Here is a 24,279-nt window from a genome sequence, read left to right on the forward strand (position 1 = left end):
TTTTCTTTTATGGAGTTTCCGAAGTGTTTCACAACAGGGCACACTTTTTTTGACGTAGGACTACGTCTTACTTTAACCTTTACGTCCCCGACATAAAAAATGATGGTACTTGCAGTTACACGTTTGACTCTATCTCCACTTACTTTCGATTTTTATGCAATTAGTCTTAAAAGAACCATATTAGATTGGCCTTTAATGAAAAAATAAGTTGGCAAATTATGGTTCAATTTTCCCGGAAATATTCAAGATCGCAGTGGGATTTTTTGACATCATAAGTAGCAGAGTAATTCTCGCTGAAACGGGACCACTACTGACACGAGGTCTTCAAATATTGGAACTTTTGCGCTTAATTGGTTGAAAATGGTTAAGAAATAAGAATTACACTTTCGATACCTCGAAATAGTGGACCCCTCGTTCGTCAAGGGGCCTAACAGTTTTAAAAAAGTTTAATGTTGAGCAAACCTTCTTGAGATCTATATCACGTGATATTTCATAAATTTGCCATGAAACAACTAAAAAATGGCCCGGTTCTGTAAAGAAGAAGAACAAGGCTTTCAAATGGAATGAAAAAATTTTTGACCGCCATATTGGATTTTATCAAAAAATCGCCGTTTTCACTATGAGTTCCCCTATCGATTTTCATTTCAAGACCACCATTGGAAAGCTGAGAAAAAATACTACAAGAAACATTCATAAAAAATTAGGTGTGTAATGGCATTAACTGAATAAAACAACCAGTTATTTGTAGCAAACAATTTTCATATAATTATTATTATTTTTCCAAAATTTGCTATGAAACAAACTACAAACGACACGGTTTTGTAAAGAGGAGAGATAAGTCTTATAAATGAAGTGAAAAAAATTGGCGGCCATCTTGGATTTATAAGTTTATAAGCCCTATCCTATCTCTCCTCTTTCAAAACCGTGTCGTTTGTAGTTTGTTCATAGCAAATTTTTGAAATATCACAATAATTATATGAAAATTGTGAACCTTGCTACAAATAACTGGTTGTTTTCTTCAGTTAATGCCATTGCACACCTAATTTTATGATTGTTACTTGTAGAATTTTTTCTGAGCTTTCCAATGGTGGTCTTAAAATGAAAATCGGTTTGGGGGCTCATGGTGAAAACGGCGATTTTTTAATAAAATTCAATATGGCGACCAAATCCAAGATGGCCGCCGAAATTTTTTCATTCCATTTGAAAGCCCTGTACTTCTTCTTTACAGAATCAGGCCATTGTGTTAGTTGGCAAATTTATGAAATATCACATGATATAGATCTCAAGGTTTGTTCAAAATTCAACTTTTTTGAAACTGTTAGGCCCATTGGCGAACGAGGGGTCCACTATTTCGAGGTATCAAAAGTGTAATTCTTATTTTTTAACCATTTTCAACCATCAATTATGCGCAAAAGTTCCAATATTTAAAGACCTCGTGTCAGTAGTGGCCCCGTTTCAGCGAGAAATACTCAGCATGTGAAATAAAACTAGAAATCTGCTTAACAGAGTGCGCAAAAGTTATCCGATTCATTTGTGGTCAATAAAAATGAATCTTATACCACAAACTATACAGACACCACGCGTAGAACAAAAAGCTCAAAATCTAAGGTACCAGATTCATTTCAAGTGAGTGAATAGTTTGTGCTTATACACTATCCTGTAGAGGAGTTCATGTCCAACACTCCGGAATACACCCAATTCTTTTTTTGCACGGATTTTTTTTACACGGATTTTTTTGCATGACTTTTTGCACGGTTTCTCGAAATAACACGGTTTTTCTAAAATTTAACCAACAGTTGTATATTAATATTTTTTTGAAACGATGGTTTTATAATTGATGGAGGGACGGTAGGGAAAAGTAATGAAAATTTTTTAAGAAAGGAGGGGAAAGAGCGGAAAGGAATGGAGGGTAATAGGTAGCTACGCTTAACAAGTTGTCGTTGTGACTTTATCTTTTGTCCAATGCTGGAAGGTGCATGAGTCGAACCAAGCTATAATCAGAAATTATAACTGGATTTGAACCCACAACACCTGCCACTGGCCTGGGCGTGTGGCTCGCTGGTACCCGTGTACCTTTGAACCATAGAGGCGCAGGCGCTGGAACAGTTGTATACCCAATTCTTTTTAACACGGGTTTTTTTCAACGGATTTTTTTTTGCTCGACTTTTTTTACACGGTTTCTCGAAATAACACGGATTTTTTTACACGTTTTCTCGAAATAACACAGTTTCTTTTTGCACGGTTTTTTTTACACGAGACGCATCCCCTGTGTAAAAAAAGAATTTGTTGTGACCGGTAACGCTTCTACCGGAACTCAAAATTGGCCATTTTGAATTCTCATGAGTAATATGGTAAATGGGGAATCAAATCAAAGGATTTTTCATCGCGAGTTCTTGGATGGACTTTTGGATGTATTTCGACCCGATTTGAACATTCTGGGATATCCATATGGCTTCTCTCTATCAGGCTAAAACTACTCAAAATGCCGTTAAAGTGCAGATACTCAAATATTTGTCGACCAACATTTGAAAGGGGCGGATAAGCCAACTGTCAAACAGACCGAGCGAGAGTTATTTTTTGCTGGAGCAGCATATAGGAAAATGAACTCTCACTCGTTCTGTTTGACAGTTGGCTTATCCGCCCCTTTCAAATGTTGGTCGACATTTAGTAGAAAATTTGATCTATTCTCAGTTTTCTTTAGCCACTTGCTGCCAATCCCAACAAACATTTTTTTTAAATAACAGCTTGTCAAACGCTTGTTACTCAGTAATTAGCTGAACAATGGTTGAACAAGCTACTATTCAAAAAAATTGTTTGTTGGGATAATTGAATTTTTCTGCATTGATTTATTGAATTATTGTGACAAATTACGTGCTTTTTAGTTCCTCCTGTTAATTTTTTGGTTGGAAAACAATTGAGGTTGTACATTTTAAGGGCATCTAGAGCGTGTGATTGACTCAAAGTTCGACAACGGGCTCAAATCAGACTGCTGGCAGTTGAGTGTGGAGTGAAACGCAGCGGCGAAATTTTATTTTAAAGAAAGCGATCGATATCCCGGTTAGGCGCGTCCGGCAGAAATCGAACAAAAATCTGGCAGCGAAAAACTTTTTCTGACAAACATTCTGCCAGATTTCTGACCGCTGTTACCCATGAAAACTAGCAGAAATGCAACTACCGATTCTGGCAGAAATTTCGCCTTACGATTTTTCGCCGGATTTCTGCTCGATTTCTGCCAGAGGTTTCGAATAATAACCGGCTTTGTACCGACTCAGGTTTCCGTCCTTTTTTGGAGGGTAGCAGCAAGGAGCGTGCAACAAACAGGGTTACAATTACCTGTTTTATCATGTTTCATATTACAGCCTGAATTCGTTAATTGGGCCACGATTACAGTCCAGCTGATTCGCTAATTGGGCCGACTGACAGTTGTTAGAAATTTCTAAACTCGAAAATTCCATACAATTTTGACATTCAAGTTGTCACATAGCCCAATTAGCGAACACCCAATTAACGAACCACCAATTAACGAAACTTTGCTGTATTCTCTTTTTGCCAGAAACTGCAAAACTGGGGTGACATTGCGCATCTCGTTTCGAGTGATTTTCGTTCGTTTCGACCACGTTAAACAAATTGAGATTGCTGACAGCTACCGTACGCACACTATCCCGCGTATACGTACACGCGATTTGTTGCTGCGGCTGTTGGTTTTTCCATGACGTTTTTCAAACCGGGGGAAAACAAACCACCAGCACAACTGCAGATTAGCAAGCTCTATGGGCGTCTCGAACGAAAATCACTCGAAACGAGCCGCGCAATGTCACCCCTGATGAACCACTTTTCTCCTGCCTCAAAGTGTCACATTTAACATAAAGAGAATCGAGCGAAAAATGAAGACTGGTTCTGTTCGATTTCTGCCAGGCATCCGACTTTTTCGTAAGCGGGATAGTCTTGGGCTCCTTGGGCTTGGTCTTGGGGATAGTTAGAGAGCCTTAGGATAGGATAGTTTACCTTATAGTAATTTCCACTCATAAAAACTGAAATCCAGTTTAGCGTGTTTAGAAGAAATTTTATTTGACGTCACTGTAGTAAATAACAACAACCGAAAAAATGAAATAGATTTTCTAGTTTTTCCTCAATTTATAATGGAAAACCTTTGGGATAGTTTCTCAAATTAGCTAACTCCATTGGAAAGAATGTCCACTCATCCTTTAGATTTATTCAAGGACTTCACCACTGCTAGTGACTTGAACAGTAATGCAGCAACCGATGTAGGAAATTCTGTCGAAGAACCGATGGCTTTTTCGGAAGGTTTACCGCCCGCTATCGAGCCAACGGGCTTGGACGACGACAGCTCAAAAGCATCGAAGCGAAAACGGAAACGGCGCGTACTGGTAACGAAGAAAGAGCAAAAACGAGTCGAGGCTCAGGTGCAGCGCCGTCAGGCCCGACAGGTGATCACCGAGGCATGCACCTGTTACCTGTCGTGTCCGCGTAAGATCACCCCCGAGCAGAGGCAGCTGCTGAACGAGCGCTACTGGCAGATGGGTCACATCGAGCAGAAGAAGTTCGTCCGCCGCTACTCGGTTCAGGGTAAGGTAAAGAGACGGCGGGTACCGGTCGATCCACTCGGCGGGGTAGACGTTAAGAAGGCGTACACCTATTCGTTCTATCTGCCCGACGAAAAGGAGGAACTGCAAACCGTTTGCTGTACTTTTTTCCTGAATACTCTGGGATATCGTAAGGGATGCGGGTGAGTAGGAAAATTGTAGGACTTTAATAATAGGTGGTTTAATTGGTATGTTTTTAGCAATCATATTTATCGTGCCCACGCTAGGGAAAACTTTGATGATAATCGGGGTAAATATGAACGGGATCGATCGCTGCGCGATGCCATCTGGGACGATATTTTGTCCTATTCACCAAGGACTTACCACAAGGGGTTGAAATACAGTGCCACGGCACTTTATTTACCGACGAAGTTGAACGCAAAACTAATGCATGCCGATTTTAAAGTACGAAGAGAGGCGGTCGGGGAGAAGCCAGGTTGTGCCAGTTTTTACTGTGCAATTCTCCGCGAGATGGATGTTCATTTTGTGGAAATGGATGATTTTGAAATTCCAGAACGAAAGCCAGTGGTTCCAGTGTGCCAAAAGAGGTCCATGGAGATGGAAATTTCGGTTAATCATACGGATGCGGAAGCGTTATATCCAGTCGTGAATAAGCAACAATTCAACGAATCAACGTTTTCTGATGCAGATCAAGCGGCAGCTATCTTTTCGGAATCGTTAGTGGAGCAAACCACCGGCGAATCCAATTATGAGAGTTTGCATCATCCCCTCACCAGCGAAGGTAGTGTTAAACAGGAACCATACTATTCAACGTCAATTGAATCAGCAAATGTGACAAGTTCGTACTATAATAAGGACAGTGATGATTACTCTGACTCATACTCCAACAATGCACCTGAAGCTAGCTATGCCGAGTCGCCTTACTACGATGCAACGGTCTGTCAGGAAATCAAATGCGAAGAAACGAAAATTTCGGTTTGCCAGGATCCCGTACTGGTAGAAGAGGAACCAACCTTTAAGTGTGAAACGATTCTCTCCGCGGACCATCAACCACTCAAGGTAAAGACCGAAAGTGCAGCGAAACCGGCCCCTAAACCACGCTCAATGAAGCAATGGAGAGCAATGAATCCGGATATTTCTGTAACGGTCGAAGGATATCCTCCAGTCAAACGTACAAAGAAGTACATCGCAAAACTGAATAATATTGTAAAACGGAAACAGCTGCATCCCGTAATGTATCTGGATTGCAACTGTCACCTAAGCTGCCGGGAGAAGATCACCAAGGAACGCCAGGAACGCATCAACAATCACTACTGGAGCATGAGCTTTGCCGACCAGCGGATGTTCATGCTCGAGCACACCGAACGGCATGCCATCAAGCGGCGGAGGAAAAAACTTTCCCCGGACGAATCGGCTCGGAAAAGCTGCACCTTTTCCTACCGAATGACGGACGAAAGTGGCCACTATCAGCCGGTGTGCTGTCAGTTCTATCTGAATACCCTCGGATATGGGGTTGGTAGTGGGTAAGAGCTCGTTGTTTTGTTCTATGGATTTTTTCCTTTAAAATTACGCTTTTTTTCAGTAATGTTATTTATCGAGCACACCAGCTCGAGCTGGGTAAGGCTATCTACGATAAACGGGGTAAATTTGCCCGCGATACCACGCTGCGAGATGCGATGGATGACGATATCCTGTCGTATTTCACCGTCGAACAACAGGAACAGGGTGGACCGTTTGATTTGTCCGCAACCAGTTGGTCACCGAAGAAAATGTACACACAGTACGTGAAACGGCAGGCCGAAGCCGGTAACGATAAACCCGGCAGTCTTGGGTTCTACTGGAGGCGCGTGAAAAACTTGAACGTTCAGTTTGCTCCGAAACCCGAACCTAAAGCGGGAGGCAAACGAAAACCACGAACAGCTAGCAGCACACAAAGGCGACTGGAGGTGAACCATCAGGATGTTCAAAGCGGTTACAGTAACGTGGGCTTCAGTATGCCACAGTAGTGATCGTGATCGAAAGTTTGCAATATAAGTATTTTAGTATTTATTGTGTTGTCACGGGGAATTGTTCTACAATTACCAGAATAAATTGACATCAGAGAAAATAATACAAGTATTTTATTTTTGCCACAAGAAATTGTAACATCTTTTGCTGATAATCTACACGGAATCGGTCTTAATTTTTTGATCCAATTCTCGTTCCATGGCGCTGCCTTCGTACACTGACTGCTGTTGCATAAGTTTCTGCAGTAGTGCAACATCCGTTTCCTGTCTAGACCATTTGTAGCTGTAAAAAAACGTGCATAAGATGGGTGAATTAAGGATATGTAACTATTATTAGGTAACAATATAAAGCATACTAACCGGCACGTGAACCAGTAGCACAGCGTGGTACCCATGAAAGTGCCGAAACCAATGTGCGTTGACAGTTGCGGCCGGGACGTTCTCATAAAAGCAACAAACCCCGTGGCCATCCCGATGCTTATACCGTACAGGAAACTGCTGCGGAAACACGGAATTTGGCTGAGGTCTCGCCCGAACAGTACAATGCTCTGCAAATCAGATTTCGATTAATGCGCACGTTTTCGGTCAAAATGTTTTAATCAATACTTACACGCTCCGAACCAGGGTCTGGTAGAAGTTCGTCGAAATCTGACTTTTTGTTTTCCATTATACTCTTGTTTTACAGCGAATTATTGCAACAATTTTATAAAAAATCTAGTAAAAACTTATCGAAAATTATAAACAGAATCAGCTGTTTGCAAGAAAATGTCAGTGAGCATGAGAAGGATGAGCAGTCAATACGCAACAAGGTACGCAATATCGCAACCTTAATACGCTCTCTCCTTTTCCAACCTACATTACGATACGCCAACAGAGCACTAGAGGAAACGAAACAGCAAACTGTACGCTTACTGAAATTGTCTGCCCGCTTCAACGAAGCGAGGATTTCATGAAGGAGTAAGTAGGACTTCTGCAGTATAGCTATCCCACTTCTCGATTGGTATCTGCATTTCGCTTGCTCACGTTGTCTCTGTCATGTTACTGAACATGCTCCTCGCAGTTCTCGCTTGCAGAGCGCAGCAAAGCAACCAAACATACAAAGCCCGTCGCCGTAAAACGAGACCAGAATCGCAGACGAAGAGTGTTGTTCGAGTTTATTGGAGCGTTTTCTTCAAGTGATCCTAAGGTTATGTGAACTTTTAAGCCAAAAAACTTAACTTTTACAACGCGCCTCGCGGTGAAAAGTGTGTAAAACTGTTCTATCCAGCCGAAATAGTTGAATTGGAGTGAATTTTTTCCGGTGCTCTAGCTAAAACAAGTGAATCTTTGTGAATGCTGCCTACTGACAGTGTCTGAAAAGGCTAAAAAGTGGTTGAAGGTTAGGCGTGATTGACGAAAAGAAAAGTTAATCTCAACTAAGGCTGCAAGTGTAAGCCGATTAACGCAGGCTAGCCCGGTAAACTATCGGTAAGTTCACAAAATTTTTTCTTTTAAAATGAGCAATTTCGTCGAAATTACGAACTCCTGTTTCGAAGGGTTTCCAAAACGGGGAGCGAGTGAGATATAACGTTGATTGTTGCTTTCACGCGCGCCATTTTGTTTTTCCGTAACACTGGCGCAAGGTATGCGTTTTTTTCTGGCGGGACAGGTGTTCTTTGGTTCTCTGACCGATACGATTGTGTAGATTGTAAATAAATATACAACATATTTTGATTTAAATGTAATCATGTCTAATTAGTAATTAGCAAAAAATTTTGCTAGATACAAATGTGAGTTAGAAATCATGCCTTCTTTTAGTTATTTGACAAGTTTTCGAAAAATGTTTGCATTGGGTAATATTCAATTAACTGTGGGGACCCTATTCTATAGGGTATTATCGTTATCGTTGGGCCACTGTTATGGTCGAGCCATCACGATTTTACAGTTTTAGTAACTCATGATATCTATGATACAACCATTGTAGAACTTCTTACTGTGATAGCTAACTTTTCACAATATTTGTGAGTTTCAATCGTGCATTCAAAACACCCGTACTGAATTCAGTGACTAAATCATACAAAAAAGTTTTCCAGGCGCAATGAACTTTCCTTCAAGAAATGATTCATGAAATGCAATTAACGAGATAAATTTTGAAAATATATGAAGTGTGTTGTGCTGCACACGAAGACTATAGAAAAATCCCCTCCAGTAAGGTGTTTGGGTAGGCTAAGGTGAAATACTAGAAAAGCGCTATTTGTAAAGGTCGGCTAATCGATAGAGAATGTCAGTCACGTAAAATAAGATGAAATAAAGCAAATTTAATACGATAAAAACCTAGATTTTTGTTTTTTTTTACATTGTAGTTGTACACTTTGGAAAAGGCGATTGTAGCAATATTGATATTACAAGATCGCCACAATTTATGAAAAATGCAAATAAAAATAGGATATTTGTACCTATATGAGCCGTTGTTCACGGAATTCATGTCATTTTCATGTCTATATAGAATTTCAATACGTATGTCTTAGATTTTCTGCGGTGGCTCGACCTGTACAACATGGTCCGACTATGACATTTTTTGTCTTCACATAAATGCCTGTAACTTTTTAATTTTTCAAGAAATCAGTTCAAAACTTTCCGGAAATATTCTTAGACCTTTGCAACGATGTATTTAGATTTCCAAAATTCCTTTTGAAGCGAAAGTTATGGGCGAATTCCAAAACGTGGCCCATCCACGACGAGACTCCCCTATATAAAAGTGAACGTGAGTTTGCTTGTTCCATCATAACTCCAGAACGCCTTGATCGATCTCCATAAAATTTGACACACATACTCCTTAATATAAGGGAATCAGCACTGGGGGGTTGATAAGGGGGGGGGGGGGGGTTGTAACAGGGGATGGGAGGCCATAACCCCTAAATAATCCCTTGACTGTTCTTTGTCAAACTTGGCATACATGATCCTTGACATAAGGGAATCAGAACTGAGAGGGTTAACAAAAAAAAAAGGGGGGGGGGGGGGGTCCATAACAAGGTGAGACTCCGAAATGTTTGCACGGTTGTCCCAAAAGTTACGGTGGAACAGGAAGGGGGAGTAACGCTCACATGACTGTAACAATTCATGATTTATCCCTACAACAGAAAAAATCAGAATTCGAAACTGCGAAACAACGCTCGCAGCTGTAGATTTGTCAAGTGTGACTCGCATCAAAATGATCCGTATAAAAAGATCATTAGTGTCAAGGGTTGTTGGCCGACTCTATTTGAGTTACAGGGGCAAACATTCAAACAGTGTTGAGAACACCATGTTTCTCTCATGACCAGCTTTATATGGCATTTTTCAGATATCAAGATAGGATGCTGTACTAAACTAATAAATAAAAAGCTGTGTTCAGAAAAGTACAATAAAGAAATATTTATTTCCTATGGGTGGGTTGGCCATTGTTAAAAGCGGAAGGTGCAAATAGGAAAAAAGTGTTTCTCTTTATAGGGTTTTATTAAGATTTCCGTAAAGAAAGCAGATGTGCAAGTGGCCGGGTAGACAAAAAGGGGGAAGCTGACAAATGGGGAGGCACGTCCAAAAGAGGAACAAGCGTTATACCCAACAAACATTTTTGTCATATAACAGCTTATCAAGCGCTAATAACCCGATAATTAGCTATACAACGGTTGAATAAGCTACTAATCAACAAAAATGTTTGTTGGGTATTTTTGCATTATAAGCATTTCGGTTACAATAACTGATGTACAAGTGGCTGTGAGACAAAGATGCCCCGGGTAAGATCGGGCACTCAGCTAGTATCATAAAATAATCAGGGTGTCTGTGCCGGCGTTTTTGTCAAAGTTCAAGGGGCGAAGGTTCCCCTTATTTTTTACGTTTCGTAGATTGAAACGGAACTTCGAAATTTCCTCCTTGATAACGGGAAGATGCCAATAGCACTTGGAATTTGTGAGTTCGAGTTTTCCAGGTGGACAGATTGAAAACAGGGTTATTGAATTAAAAGAGAAATAACACACCTTGAGTGGAATCAAATTTTACCTTAATTTATTAAACCAAAATCTTAATCTTAAGTACAAACTTACAGGTAAAATACAATATTTCGATCCTTACATTTATAAATCTAGAGAAAGAGAAATAAGACCAATGTTTTACCTACTTCCCTAATTCAAAACTATCCTACTATCCATTTCATTCAAGCAAAGATAGCCTATAGCTTTACCTACAAGCGGATAAAATAAAAAATATACTACCTGATTTCCTATACTAAACCTGGTTTTTTCCATTCCTTCATATTTTCCAGAAGGCGTAAATATTTCTACCTAATAAATTATATCCTGCCCGGCTTCTACACTGTTTATCAGATAATTCTTAAATCCAAATCTCAAGAAATACATAATTTTAATAAAATATAAATTCAACTTAAAATCTAATTTGTATGACAAAAAGTAACCGTAGCTTCGTTATTTTAATAACAAAAAAGAAACATTTAGCGAGACGACTTCACAGTGTCGATTAAATGGGAAATCATAGAAAACCTGGAAATGTCAGGGAAATTCGTTTCAACCGAGAAAAGGCGGCGAATTTAATTTTCGCTGGATAATCGACACCCTGTATTATCTATTATTTTTATTCATCTGGCCATCCATCCAGGCCTTCATGAATTGAAATGGATGGGGAAAAGCCTCCTTGAGATGATCATACATCAACCGCTCTCAAGCAGGCCCCATCATCAAAGTTTACAATCAATTTTTAGTCACACACAGTTTAAACGTACGTACTACATTAGAATCAATCAATTTGATAGTACATAAGATTTGTACAAGAGTAATCTCTTCATACTATTTTTAAACATATCAATGGACATAGAAAAGTTAGAATGCACATAAAACTTATTGAAAACGTCACACATTACCCTTATGGGTTCGTTTTTGCCGTAATCAGTGCGCTGGTATTGCAGTCCTAAGAAATCCCATGATCGTAAGTTTCTAGCTGGAGTGTTGATGCCAATTCGGAAGAGAATACAAGGGGAGTCAATTTCGCCTATCAGAAGCTTTGCCACAAAAGTTGCTGTACACACGTCTCTTCTTTTAGCTAAGGTTATTCATATCAAGCAAGCGGCAGCTCTCAATATATGGTGGTAATTCCATTGGGTTTCTCCAAGGCAAATTTCTTAACGCGTAGCGCAGGAACCTTGTTGGAATATCTTCGATCCTGCTTGACCAAATAGCTGTGTAAGCAGCTAGCCAAATGTCAGCTGCAGCTTCTAGACCGGAACGAACAAGGGAATAATATAATGCTCGTAAGCAGTACGGATCAGTGAATTCTTTGGCGCGTCTTATTTTATAAACCCCAAATTTCTATTCGCCATTGCAACTACATGGGAATAGAGATTCCTGAGTGACATTTGATCATCAAGAAGTACACCTAGATCCTTGACAACCATTAATCTACTGAGTGATTCTCCGGATGTAAATTCCAGTGAATTGGGTTCTTTTTGCGTGAGATAGAGATCACAGAGCACTTGGACACACTCAGGGTAGGCAAGTTTCGAGCACACCAATCACTAAAGTAGTTTAGATGTCGCTGAAGTACGATGCAATCAGCTGTCGAGCGTACAACAAGATAAAGCTTCAGATCGTCAGCATAAATTAAATGTCTTACAGACGTCGTTAAAAAATAATGAAAAAGAAATGGTCCTAGATTACTTTCTGGTAGTACGCCCGACAAGTTTGTGAAGCATTGTGATTCATGGCCGCCTATTCTGACAGATAAGATGTAGCCAATTAGGTGTGATTTCAGCCATTCAATTATGTCGGAAGAGGCTTCAAGGCGCTCGATTTTCGCCAATAGGATGAGGCATCTATTTGAGCTGCGCTTTCCATAGCCCTAATGCAGTGCGAGGTAAACTGTGCTAAATTTGTTGTAGTTAATCTGCCTGGAAAAAGTCCATGTCCGCCTAACCGGTCCAAGTGGTATATGGATGGCTTCTAAGCCGTTCTGTTAACAAAGTTATATTTTAATCATAATACTGCTCAATTTTGAGTGCAATAGCACTCAGTTCCAAGTACACAATGTTACTCATTAAAGAGCCTTTGCGTTGCATTCATTAAAGGAGTAAAAGTTACTCAAAACAGTGTACAAAAAATACACATATTTTGAATTGTTCCGCTTTTTGTAAAATTAGTATGTAATTTTCTGACCTTACGCTGTAAATTACAAACGTGACAGTTATTTGAATTACAATTTCGGTGTATCTACCACATGTGGTAGGTAAACCGCAAAAAACCACCGTACTGTTCGGCTGACGTCACACAGCTAACATACACTACCGCACTTGGTATTTCCTGTGCCTGTCTAGTTTGCATTGAAGTTCAACTTGATTCGTTCAGTCTTCATCCGGTTGTTCGCAGTTACAGTTGTTCAGTGGTTTTCAGTGCGTCCTTTCGAAAGACCTCACTTTGAAACACAAAATTTCGTGATCAGTTTTCTCTAGATTAACGGTATTTAAAGTGTAATTTTCGCAACGAAAAGTGTTCTTCAACTGTTGAGTGAAAGTTTTCCGCTGTTAAACAGCAAACTAATTCAGGTGAGTGGCAGAAAAATTTAGCACAAATGTGAATTGACAGCGCGTACGCAAAGAGACGCATCGGGTGTGCGGTCAGATAAAGGTTTTAACTGCTGTTTCGTTTAGTAATTCTATCGATAGAACGCATTTTTGTGACAAATGTCCTATTTTCTTAGTCCATATGCAGCTGATTTTGATAAGAACTCGATACCTTTTTTAGAAATTCGTGCAATTTTATTTAACTTATTTTTCTTCACCTCTGGTGCCACACACACATGCCACAACTACAGTGCCGTTCTTGCAGCCGCTCGCTCGAAGCCAAGCAAGTGTGTGCGTTGGCAATATTTATAAATAAATACGCGTACACTTTCACACTGCACACAGCTGGCTGGCTAGCTTGAACTGAGTCAGTGTGCGAGAGTGCTTGCGTTCAATTCAACCTCCCACAGTGGGCCTCTTTTCACGGGGCGGGAGAGACTATTGAGAGTATTTTCATGAAAAGTGTAAACGTAAATAAAAAGTAAGCAGCAGCAGCATAACGACGAAGTAGGACTTGTCTGAAAAAGTTTGTAAAACCCAAAATACAAGTAAACCATTATTGGCTACGTGGACTTGTAGTTAGATATTGGGACTGATAACAAAATTATTTGTTGGAATCGGCTTTACGCTGGTGCTGTTTGAAGTTAAAATAAATATATCTTTGCTTAAATTTGCCTAATTATATGTTTTACAACCAACGTGATCATATGATAATTGGTACGAATAACTTTTTTTTGTGACCGTAAAGAAGTGATCAAAAACTGTTGAGTGAAGGGTATGTGGTTGGTTAGGTTAGTGCAGTTTTGGTTGTGGTGTTGGATCGGTAGAGGTTGGCTATGGGATGTGTGGTGGGGGAATTGCGATTCAGAGAAAACGTTTGGTTCGGTAGGATAGAAGAACTCATGTAAATTTTCAAGCCTGTTTGAGCTATTTTTAAGATGGCACACAAACTACAACCCCTTGACGAGCGGATGTCACAGTGTTGGTGGGAAAGGTTCGGAACTGCCGACTTGGCACGAACACGACCGAACGAATTGATGGTATTGGTGAATGATTATTCGAATGAGCTTTTTACTACGGCTTTCGGTACACGAATACTCTGTTCCATTCATACTGTAGTTGAAAGACAACAGTAAAGTGAGTACGATGTGTACGTGTTTTCTGCAAGGTCTAAAGGTGTGAGACCAGGAAAAAATCTTCACTTGCGAGACAGCGAGTGCAGAGATACGCAACAAAGCCGATAGGAAAGTGAAAAATTTGGCGACTTTTGTGAAATTGTGTTGAAAAATCTTTTCCCACCGTGAAATAATGTACGGAGCATCGTTTTGAACTTAGATGTACATAATTTATGAACATTTGAACAGATATTCGGAGTGCATTGTAGTTTTTATGAAGTTTATCAGTGGTTTAGGCATTCTTAAAAAAACTCCGTGTAAAAAGTGAACGAAAATTGTTACGGCAAAATCAAAACTTTCAACAGTGGTGAGAATTTTCTGCAGTTTTGATAAAAGCTCGAGTTGCAGAACAACAGCGTTCAAAGCTATAGTAATTACAGGTTTGTGCAAAATGCCCCCGCATAAGAACTTTTTTTTCAGTGACTGTTGAGCTGAATCAAACGAAGCGAGAAAAAGTATCGAAAAAATGCCTTCATCGTACGGCGGCGGCATCATCGTCCATCAGGCTGGGTGGGGCGTCTTTTTTGGCATAATAAAAAAAAGCATTCGCATTTTTGGGGCTCCTCAATTAGATTGCTTTTTTATGCTGCTGCTGGTGCTGCTGATGATGATGATGATGCGTTACATGATGGAGTGCAAATTTTCTGCCTTTTTCTTTGGCTTTATTTTTTCGCTGCTTTTGGCGATGGTGTTTCGTATTAGAATTAAAAGGCCAAGCGGAGCAGTGATGGAAAAAAGTGTCCAGTTTGCTTCATTAAACTTGGAATTGGCTTTATTGCAGCAAGCAGGTTTCTTTTTGATGTGATTCAATGCATACATATTAGAAAAATTCAAATTCATTGTGATGATTAAAAATGATTAAAAGCTCTCTGATTTTGGAAAGGCATTACACATTTTTTATACAAATTATGACCTCAATGAGGTGAGGCGTAGGTGTCCAATAATATTTGAATTTCCATGGTAACCTACCAGGTCTGTTAGATAGAAATCAAAGTAGACTATTCATAGAAACGCACGCTACTTTTTCAGCTGTCAAGTATTTTCTACGTTGGGAAAAATTTGAAAATGGTAATATTTTAGCACTTAATCTTTCCTTAGAACTACGTTTTTATCTTCTATATGGGGATGCACTTTACAAGTACGAGAAATGAACTCGTAATGAAAAGTGGTTACGTTTTGCAAGTTTATAATTCAGTCATGTTTCAACGGATTTTAGAGACGATTGAATCAATCGATTTGAATTTTTTCTATGCAATGATTGTTATAGAGAGTATAATATAAATTTATCAAGTCACTATCGGAATAAGTATGTATAAATAGCACGCACAAGCAAGAATTAACGAATCAATCAATCACAAGTAAGCACGATTGTACTTCCCAGGCCCGGTACTGTCGTCTTATACACCTGCGACCTGCGAACACTGGTTCTACGAAACAAGTGACCGAATCTTACTGATCAAGAACTGTATATTTTGATTGAACCTAGACCAACTTGGTGTCCTGAAAGTAAACAATGTTGTACAGGTATAAAACCATCCCTTCCTTTCAACTGATTTGATCATTTGAACATCGAACCTATTCGGGTTTGATGTCCTGAAAGTAAACCGTTAATGAAAAGAGAACAGCCTTCCCAAAATATAGTAAATTATCGTGGAAATACTTCCCTCTTCGTGCTTTTTGAACATATTTGTAGGTAGCTTACTGTTGCAAGAGGCCAAAGCATATATCTCATCGAACCAGCGTGGATTTTACGTAAACAGATTTGCAATAACGAATTTAGTACAGTTCAGCAACGCATGGCGTTTGGTTAATGGAACCAGGAGCTCAAGTAGATGTGTGGTATAAAAGCGGTATTCGATGGTGTGGTCTATCCTATTAGCAAAAATTAAACGACTTGGCGCTTCACCCACCGTAGTAAAATGGTTAAAATCGCACCTTCTTGGTCAAATCCTATTCGTAAAAATAGGAAGTCAATCCCAAAGTTCAACTGCTCGAGTGTACCACAAGGGAATAACCTGGGACCATCGCTATTTTCATTATTTTAATGAAGTCTTCTAGGTAATACCATTAGCTAGATTTCTTATTTATGCTGACGGTCTTGAATCAATGGTTGGTGTACTCGAAAACTGCTGGTCGTGAGTGTGTCTAAGAGCGCTGTGATCTCATTTTCACGTAGGAAAAATTCAATCCAATGGAATTACACTATATCTGAAGAAGCAGTCAACAGAGTAACGGTAGTTAGAGACTCAAATGACTTAGAGATTATTACTCCCATATTGCACAGGCGAATAGAAATTCGTAATTTATTATTAGAGTCCCCGAAGGATTTACTGATCCATATTGTTTTACGAGCACTGTATTTAATGCCCTTGTTGGTTGCATACTGGAAGCCTCAGCCGCTGTTTGGAGTCCATACACACCTGCAGCAATGCATTGAAAAGCTTACCTTGCCGAAACTCAATAGAATAACCGCCATACGTTGAACGCTACCCTTTGCTAGATAGGGATACCCAGGCTAAACGAGGAGACATTCGTAGAGTAATTGTTGTGGAACAACTGACAGGTGAGATCGACTTTCCATTCATCCTCGCACAAATTAGTATTAACATTTCCCCTAGAAACCTTAGATTTTTATGGCTGCATTACCAGTGCATTGAATATGGACTGAAGATGGGAGTTTTATGCCTTTTTGAAAAGCAAGTTTAACGGTAGTTTTTCTTTTACAGTCAATGGAGGGAACGGTAGAAGAAAGTAATAAAACAAAGGTGTTGATAGCATCTCCAGGGTGAGACAGGACGTAAAGCGGAAAACTAAGAGTCATTTAAGCAATGCTTACTAAGTTTATATAACGTTTCTCTTTACCCAAGCTAGGGGCTTCGCTGATCGGACCAAGCTATAATGGGAGCCAATTATAAATGGATTGGAATCCTGTGGATTACAGATATTGGAGAAACTTTGAACCACTGCAGACTGGACGAAAAGAAAGCTTTACAACCTCCTTATTAGCGTGCGACGTATTTCAAACTTCATCAACACCGGCGGGTTGAGTTATTTTTAGGCCTCTTTTCCGTCTGTTATAGTCAAATCACTGAATGAGAAATTGATTCTAACACGTTTTAGTGACGGGACGATGAAACTGAACAGGCTTCATGATTGTGTTGAATGTCTGCGTGCATCGAAGCGAAGGGCGAAGAAACTACGAAAATTTCTATCATCCTTCCAATGCCAAGAAACCATTGAATTATAGAACTGTTGATGAGCTTCTATCATCTGAAGTACAAACTTGTCAGTCAACGATAAAATCGTAAAGGTCGGATGAAGCGTAACTCAATCGTCTAGATCCTTTTCACTTGTCTTACAACCAGGACTATCCACGTTACTTCAAAAGTGCGACAGGGCTCTCCACAGGAGATTTTCTCCAACCACGCATCAAATTTTGTGGGGGTGAGCCGGGACGTAAAGGATGAAACCAGTAAAATTCTCAGCGAATTAAGCAATACCATCACGAATGCCTAAAACCAGTGGCGGTTAACTCTTCCTTCTGCTCCTCATATCGGTGGCTACTGGGAAAGACTGGTTCGTGCTGTGAAATCAGCACTTAAATGTGTTTCGGTAGTACGAAAACTGAACGACGAATCGTTAGCTACTGTACCGACAGAGGTGAACTGTGTGGTAAATTCAAGGCTGTTTTCATTCATCCCGCTGGAATTGGTCGAGCATGGGTTGTTGACGGCAAATCGTTTTTTGCCGCTTCACTCGAATAGCGTTTGACAAGCTAAAAAACTACCAACAAGTAAAGGTTTAACGTTAAGGAATAGCTGGCATTTGAAGAGGTCTGTTACGAAGTCAGCTATGCCAGCTAGATGTAGAAGGGTGCTAACAATGAAAAGAATCTGCGGCAATAAAGCTAATTTTACCAATCGATAAATGGTTAATCCTCCTAGAGTTAATAGGCTGAGGCAAGTCCAAGTTTTTTATTTTCGATTGCATCATAATGTCCAAACGAAGCTTTACTACAAAAAATAAATTGTTTATTTAAAAGTGAAACGAAAAGAATCGTTTGCGCCAAATAGCCATTGAATCTGGGTTCGTTTTTTTTACTTGTAGGAGAAAGCAATAAAAATTAAGTGTTTATATGTATAATCAAACGCACCAATATAAAATCGTCAGCTATAAAACAGATGATAGAGCTTCTGTTTATATTATTGCACCTCATAATATTGCTTGGTCATTTTTATTAATTCATGTTGCCTAGCGCTCAAGGTATTGATTCATTGCGCGGTAAATCGTATGGTCTTTTAGATGGCCATGAAAACTAGTTTCCAAAAATGATCCTCCATGTTGCGGTGCCTATTGTTTACTTTCGATTTTCAACAATGTTGTAGACAATCATTCAAGCGCAAAAAAGCTTCATCACACTCATGTTTTTTTCCTTTAACGCGCATCCCATTCTGTATGTGTCACACACAATGGCGATGATTAAGATTCGCGTTTTCGTGTTCTGCCGTGCTGTGATGCTCGGCGGCGGAGTCGTTTGCAAACGTTCTTCCCCTGGCTGCCTGTGCTTGCTTGCATGCCTGATGCGGTGGTATTATGTCACCATTTTCACGACCGCGCGCACTGGTCCTGTCCACCCGTCCAGACCAGACACCCGGTCGCTAGAAGCTGCACTGTGTACTGTACAGTCATCTCACATTCATATTATTCATCCTTTCTTCGCACTTGGGATTGCTCGAAAAATATATTCTCTGTTGTACAATTTTTGTAGAATCTTCGATCAGTCATCAAACTGAACCGAGCACAACAGAAGCGCGCATCACAAGGGGGACGATTTTTTTTCCTTGTTCATAACTTGGCTTGTAACAAGCAGTGTTTTCACTATCTTGGCCACTGGTGATGAAATAACCTCAAAATGTTCCAATCTAATAAGAAAAATATTTTGCCAAACCCATACACTTGCCCGACTCGGAGATTGTATGATGGTCGCACAAACACAAAGAGCTCGCAGGAACGATATTACCAATACATTTGCATTGGGTAGAAAATAAAGTATGTGAAAGGAAAAAGGCGGCAGCACGAGACTACCGAGAGAGGCTACACTGAATGTCTGTTGCCCTCGGTTACACCGATTTAATCGCATATCGGAACAGCACACTGTGCTGTGCATATTCCACACGCAATGCACACCTACAATCAAACTCACTCGCTATGAATTTGTGCTATCCTTCAGAAAAGATTGTGATACGGTCAATGCTACACATGTGAACAGTTCTGGTTTTTTTCGTTCACTGTGTTCGTTTGATACGAAAAGTGTACATAAAACCTTCCCTCCCCTTTCTTCTTCTAGAGCAACCTTTACGCGGAGCTTGTTTTACTTCACGACTGAACTTGTTTTCTTTCATTTTTTGCTCTACGTGAGACACAGCACAGCACAGTCCGCGGTAGATCAAATTGTTGTGTTTTGTTACCTCATTTGCCTCATCAGCCTGTGCGGTGCGGTGCGGTGTTCCAGCGCACACACAACATTGGTCTCGTTTTTTTTTTCTTTTTCATTTGATTTGGAAGTTATTTTAGTGGCTGTTGCTGTTCACAGCAGTGCACAATCTTCAACGCAATCCGGATGATTGGTCGTTGGCTGGCTGAATTCACCGTTCGTGTTCGTGATAGTGGAAGATGGGATGATCCGTGGAGGTGCGCGGAGGTTGTTGCGGAGATTATGATGGTGCAAAGAACACTAAAAACACGGAGCAAAACCGTGTGTGTTTTATTATGACGTACAGTCACTGCTGCTGTGCGCGCCAGTTCGAAGAAGAATCTCGCTGGAAGGGTCATGTTGTTGCATGTTTGGTTATTTTGCAGTTATATGTACGCATCATGCATCGGAAGACCGGTCGGTCAATGCGCAATGGGTGGCGGTCGGTGGCAGGAAAGTTGAAATTATTGGTAGGTTCACCGAAATGGAACGCGTTTAACGGAAAGTGCAGTTGAACGCGCGCCTTTTGTCAGTAAAAAAGGGTATCTAAAATCGTTCAAATGACCTACAATATACAAAAGTTGAATAACGTTAGTTAAAAGGTTAGTGCGGATTTGGATGAGTGATTTTAGCAACATCAAGCAACGAAGAATACCGCAGATTTTTGAAGATTCACTATTGAAAAATGCATAAATATCAAGCACTGTCAAGAATTAACGAATCAATCAATCACGTGTAAGCACAATTTTTGCCTCCCGGGCACGTGACAAAATTTTATGGACATGTGTTATTCATGACTTTGATTTCAGAAAAAAAAAGTACAGAGTTTCCCCGTCCCAACAGGTCAGCGGTTTTTTGATTTGCTTGAATCTAGACCAGATTGATGTCCTGAAAGAAAAAACTGCTAAAGCTTGACCTAGTCCGTTAACTGGGTTGCAATATTGCATTTAAAACTTCACTCTTTTCGAGAAAACTGATGAATGCAAATGAGACTTGAAAAACCAATAACCCAGATTTATTCTTTCTTCTTTTATTGATTACTCGTTTTACAAATTGCAGGACACATTAAAAAGAATTACATTTTGTGCGTGTTTCATCGTTTTCAACTCCCAACTGTTCCATTGTTTTTAAACTACTTGATAACAATAAAGATTCTTCCAAAAAGTTTTGGGTTTCTGTCAAACAACAAACAGAGCTAGTTCATTGACTAAAATGCACTTGTGAGTCTGATATTGAAGTCACTTCATATAGCGTTTGAAGTTGCGCGAAAACTTTCGAAGTGCGATATTACTGCTAATCACCTAAGCATGTGTATTTATAACTGGGTGACTCATCTCTTGTGTGAAATCACAAATTGTAATAAGCTGACGAAATAATGATATAGTCCTATGCCACCACTCTCATATGAGCGTACATCTTGATGTTTTCCAATATAAACAGTAGCAATCAATCCGGTTGAAAGTGAAAATACAATCTGTGAAACACCTAATAATGATGTACAAACCTGTTTTTCGTGTGTTATTCTTAGGGGTAAGGATTCAGTTATGATCCTTCTCGAATTGTCTGTCAAAATTTCGTTCGCAAACACTCGTTTATTGCTGGTAATGCACATGGTGACCAGTTTAAACTTTAGCAGAAACCTCTGGCATAGAAACCAAAACCAAAAAAAAGACGTTCAACTTTACCGGAACTGACTGATTGGTTGAAAAACAAAAATTGGTGTATCTCTGCCAGTCGATAGCCTAATTTCCGTAAAGATAGAAATTTATTAATGTACCCCAAGGAAGTAATGCGGGGTCCTATTTTTTTGGCACCATCGTAGCCGATTATTTATCTTAAGTTTTACCGTGCTGTACGGAATTACAGCGGCGCATCTTTCAGTAGTTATTACTCTCATATCATTATGCAGACGAATAGCAATTTGCTATTTACACTCGAGTCCCGTTTTACGTCCGCTGATGCAGGGACAAATTTTAGACGTAAAAGGAGAGGACTTCAATTTAAATTTCGAACGTAAAAAAGAGAATGTTAAATCAAATTTCAGTAAAAAGAAATTCTAGAATATTACAAAAATTGCTAAATAGTTAATTAATACATATTGTTTGAAAACATTGTAATTCATTCTTATTCGTTTAGTACCTCGAGGCCTCGATGTGGCGAAATTTACTACTATGGATGTTGATGTTATAATCTAAAGAATTAAATCGTCGGCTACTGCAGGACCTGATGGAATTCCTACGCTTGTTCTGAAGAGGTATGCAAATGTTCTATGGCGAACCATTGCTTTTCATATGCAGCAGTTCATTGAGCAAATCTACGTTTCCGGACCGCTGGAAGAATTCGATCATGTTTCCAGTGTTCAAAAAGGGAGAAAAGAGAAAACATCGCTATCAACCGTGGCATAATTTTGTTAAGTGCTGCGTGAAAACTGCTAGAAACGCTAGTTAGTAAAGCTTGCTTCATTTAGAATTCGAATAAACTTTTGCTCATACTGTGGCGTATTTTATAAACAAACAACATGGAAGCCGAAAGCAGGAAAAAAATTGTGCACAGTTATTTGGAAAATCCATTGTGGTCCGCATCTACGCTAGCTAAACAATGGCCCAGAAATACCGAATGGCCCGTTACTTAATCAGCTCCAGGCCGTGGCTTCCTCTGCTGTACGAAGAAGTCGTAATGGAGTGTTATCAAACGGTCTAAGGAAACATTGACGACAATTCGGAAGCCTCTAGGTAATCATCGGAGTGTAACTGTCGACCGGAGACTGCGTGGTAAGATTTTGAAGACCATCAAAAGGAATCCCAATCTGTCGGACCGTGATTTGGCCAGAAAATTCGGTGTTGCCCATAGTACCGTGAGGAGAATTCGACTCCAGGAAGGAATCAAGTCTTATCGAGCTAGTAAACAGCCAAACCGAACCATAAAACAGAATACCGTGGACCCCCGTTCGTTTGACCATTTTTAATCTGAACTCTTTTTGATTTGAACCCCGTTGGTTTGCACGACGTGCAAATTAAAAATGGTTCAAATGTCATTCTCAACATGAACATGATTTAATCGGTATTTCGTTTTCCTAACGATTAACCCCTCTAAGGTCTACATCATTTTTAGCGCCGCAAAATTCACTAGAGTGGCCATAACTTTTTTATTTTTCAATATTTTTTCACCAAATTTGGGAATTTTGCCGAAAATATTTTCTATTTTCATAATATCTATAGATAATGGCCATATGCCATATGGTCCCGGAGTTATTCCGGAGTTCCTTGGGGGACCGAGATATGGCTTTTTTAGATAAAGTTGCCAAATATCTAAAATTTGTTTGAAATCTGTTGATTTTTGAAAACATATCATCGACTGTGGACATATCAGTTACTTTGCCGCAGTTATGAGCCATGGTGCGCGCCATCCGGATTCGGGGGGACACTATAAATCCGGAACCGGTTCCCGTAACGGGGCATTTCAGCTTCAGTAAAGCATGTCGTGTCGCGTATCAAAAAACATCAGCATTCGATAAAATAGCGATTGGCGATCATCTCATGTCTTTCAGAGGCCATATGGCCGATTCCAGGTCCCGGACAAGTTCCTCCGAAATCCGTTCTGTGCTTGAATCAGAAAAGAAACACTCCCCGGACCCGGAACCGGTCATACGACCTCTGAGAGACATGAGATGATCACCAATCGCTATTTTATCGAATGCTGATGTTTTTTGATATGCGACACGACATGCTTTACTGATGCTGAAATGTCCCGTTACGGGAACCGGTTCCGGATTTATAGTGTCCCCCCGCATCCGGATGGCGCGCACCATGGCTCATAACTGCGGCAAAGTAACTGATATATCCACAGTCGATGATATGTTTTCAAAAATCAACAGATTTCAAACAAATTTTAGATATTTGGCAACTTTATCTAAAAAAGCCATATCTCGGTCCCCCAAGGAACTCCGGAATAACTCCGGGACCATATAACATATGGCCATAATCTATAGATATTATGAAAATAGAAAATATTTTCGGCGAAATTCCCAAATTTGGTGAAAAAATATTAAAAGATAAAAAAGTTATGGCCATTTTAGTGAATTTTGCGGTGCTAAAAATGATGTAGACCTTAGAGGGGTTAAGAGAGAAATCCGATCGGAAAATGCAATATTCGCACTTGCAACTGCCAACTAAAACAAACCACCAAAACAATAACAAAGAGCAGGGCGGTCAGTTCACACAGGTTTCAGCATATTTCGGGTTACCAGTTGTTCAAATTAAAAAGCAACCCCGTTAGTTTGCATGAGGAATCGTTCAAACGAACGGGGGTCCACTGTAGTCTGGCCAAAATCCGTGCTTTGAAAGCTATACGACCGGGTACTAACCAAGTTCGCCGGGTGTCTTCTGATGGACGATGAAACCTATGTCAAGGCTGACTGCGGGCAAATACCAGGTCAAAAATTTTACTTGGCAACAACTCGGAGGGATGTTCCAAGCAG

At 40.0% G+C, this 24,279-nt stretch overlaps 3 protein-coding genes across 6 annotated transcripts in view; 2 read left to right on the top strand and 1 right to left on the bottom strand.

The window, feature by feature from the left end:
* Nucleotides 1–4,123: 4,123 nt before the first annotated feature.
* LOC128742520 (uncharacterized) lies at nucleotides 4,124–6,655 on the top strand. Its single transcript, XM_053838913.1, has 3 exons — nucleotides 4,124–4,747; nucleotides 4,805–6,088; nucleotides 6,148–6,655. Exons 1-3 carry the CDS (start codon nucleotides 4,191–4,193, stop codon nucleotides 6,569–6,571), a joined length of 2,265 nt encoding a protein of 754 aa, XP_053694888.1. The 5' UTR covers nucleotides 4,124–4,190; the 3' UTR covers nucleotides 6,572–6,655.
* On the bottom strand, nucleotides 6,640–7,303 carry LOC128742521 (cytochrome c oxidase assembly protein COX20, mitochondrial). Its single transcript, XM_053838914.1, has 3 exons — nucleotides 7,182–7,303; nucleotides 6,932–7,119; nucleotides 6,640–6,854 (listed from the first exon to the last, which is right to left on the bottom strand). The coding sequence occupies exons 1-3, from the start codon at nucleotides 7,236–7,238 to the stop codon at nucleotides 6,728–6,730; spliced, it is 372 nt and encodes a 123-aa protein (XP_053694889.1). The 5' UTR covers nucleotides 7,239–7,303; the 3' UTR covers nucleotides 6,640–6,727.
* A 410-nt stretch (nucleotides 7,304–7,713) lies between these two features.
* The window catches only part of LOC128741164 (paired amphipathic helix protein Sin3a), a 40,260-nt gene continuing 23,694 nt past the window's right edge, over nucleotides 7,714–24,279 (top strand). For 2 of the 4 annotated variants that reach the window (XM_053836772.1, XM_053836778.1), the window contains exon 1: nucleotides 12,979–13,136. The gene's annotated coding sequence lies outside the window, so the exon portion shown is untranslated. Of the gene's footprint in view, nucleotides 8,039–12,978; nucleotides 13,137–14,619; nucleotides 14,710–24,279 lie in introns of those variants that run through there. The other 2 variants (XM_053836773.1, XM_053836775.1) reach the window with 2 other exon arrangements.

Source organism: Sabethes cyaneus, chromosome 3 (assembly GCF_943734655.1).
Source record: "Sabethes cyaneus chromosome 3, idSabCyanKW18_F2, whole genome shotgun sequence".
In the NCBI taxonomy this organism is placed as follows: Eukaryota; Metazoa; Arthropoda; class Insecta; order Diptera; family Culicidae; genus Sabethes; species Sabethes cyaneus.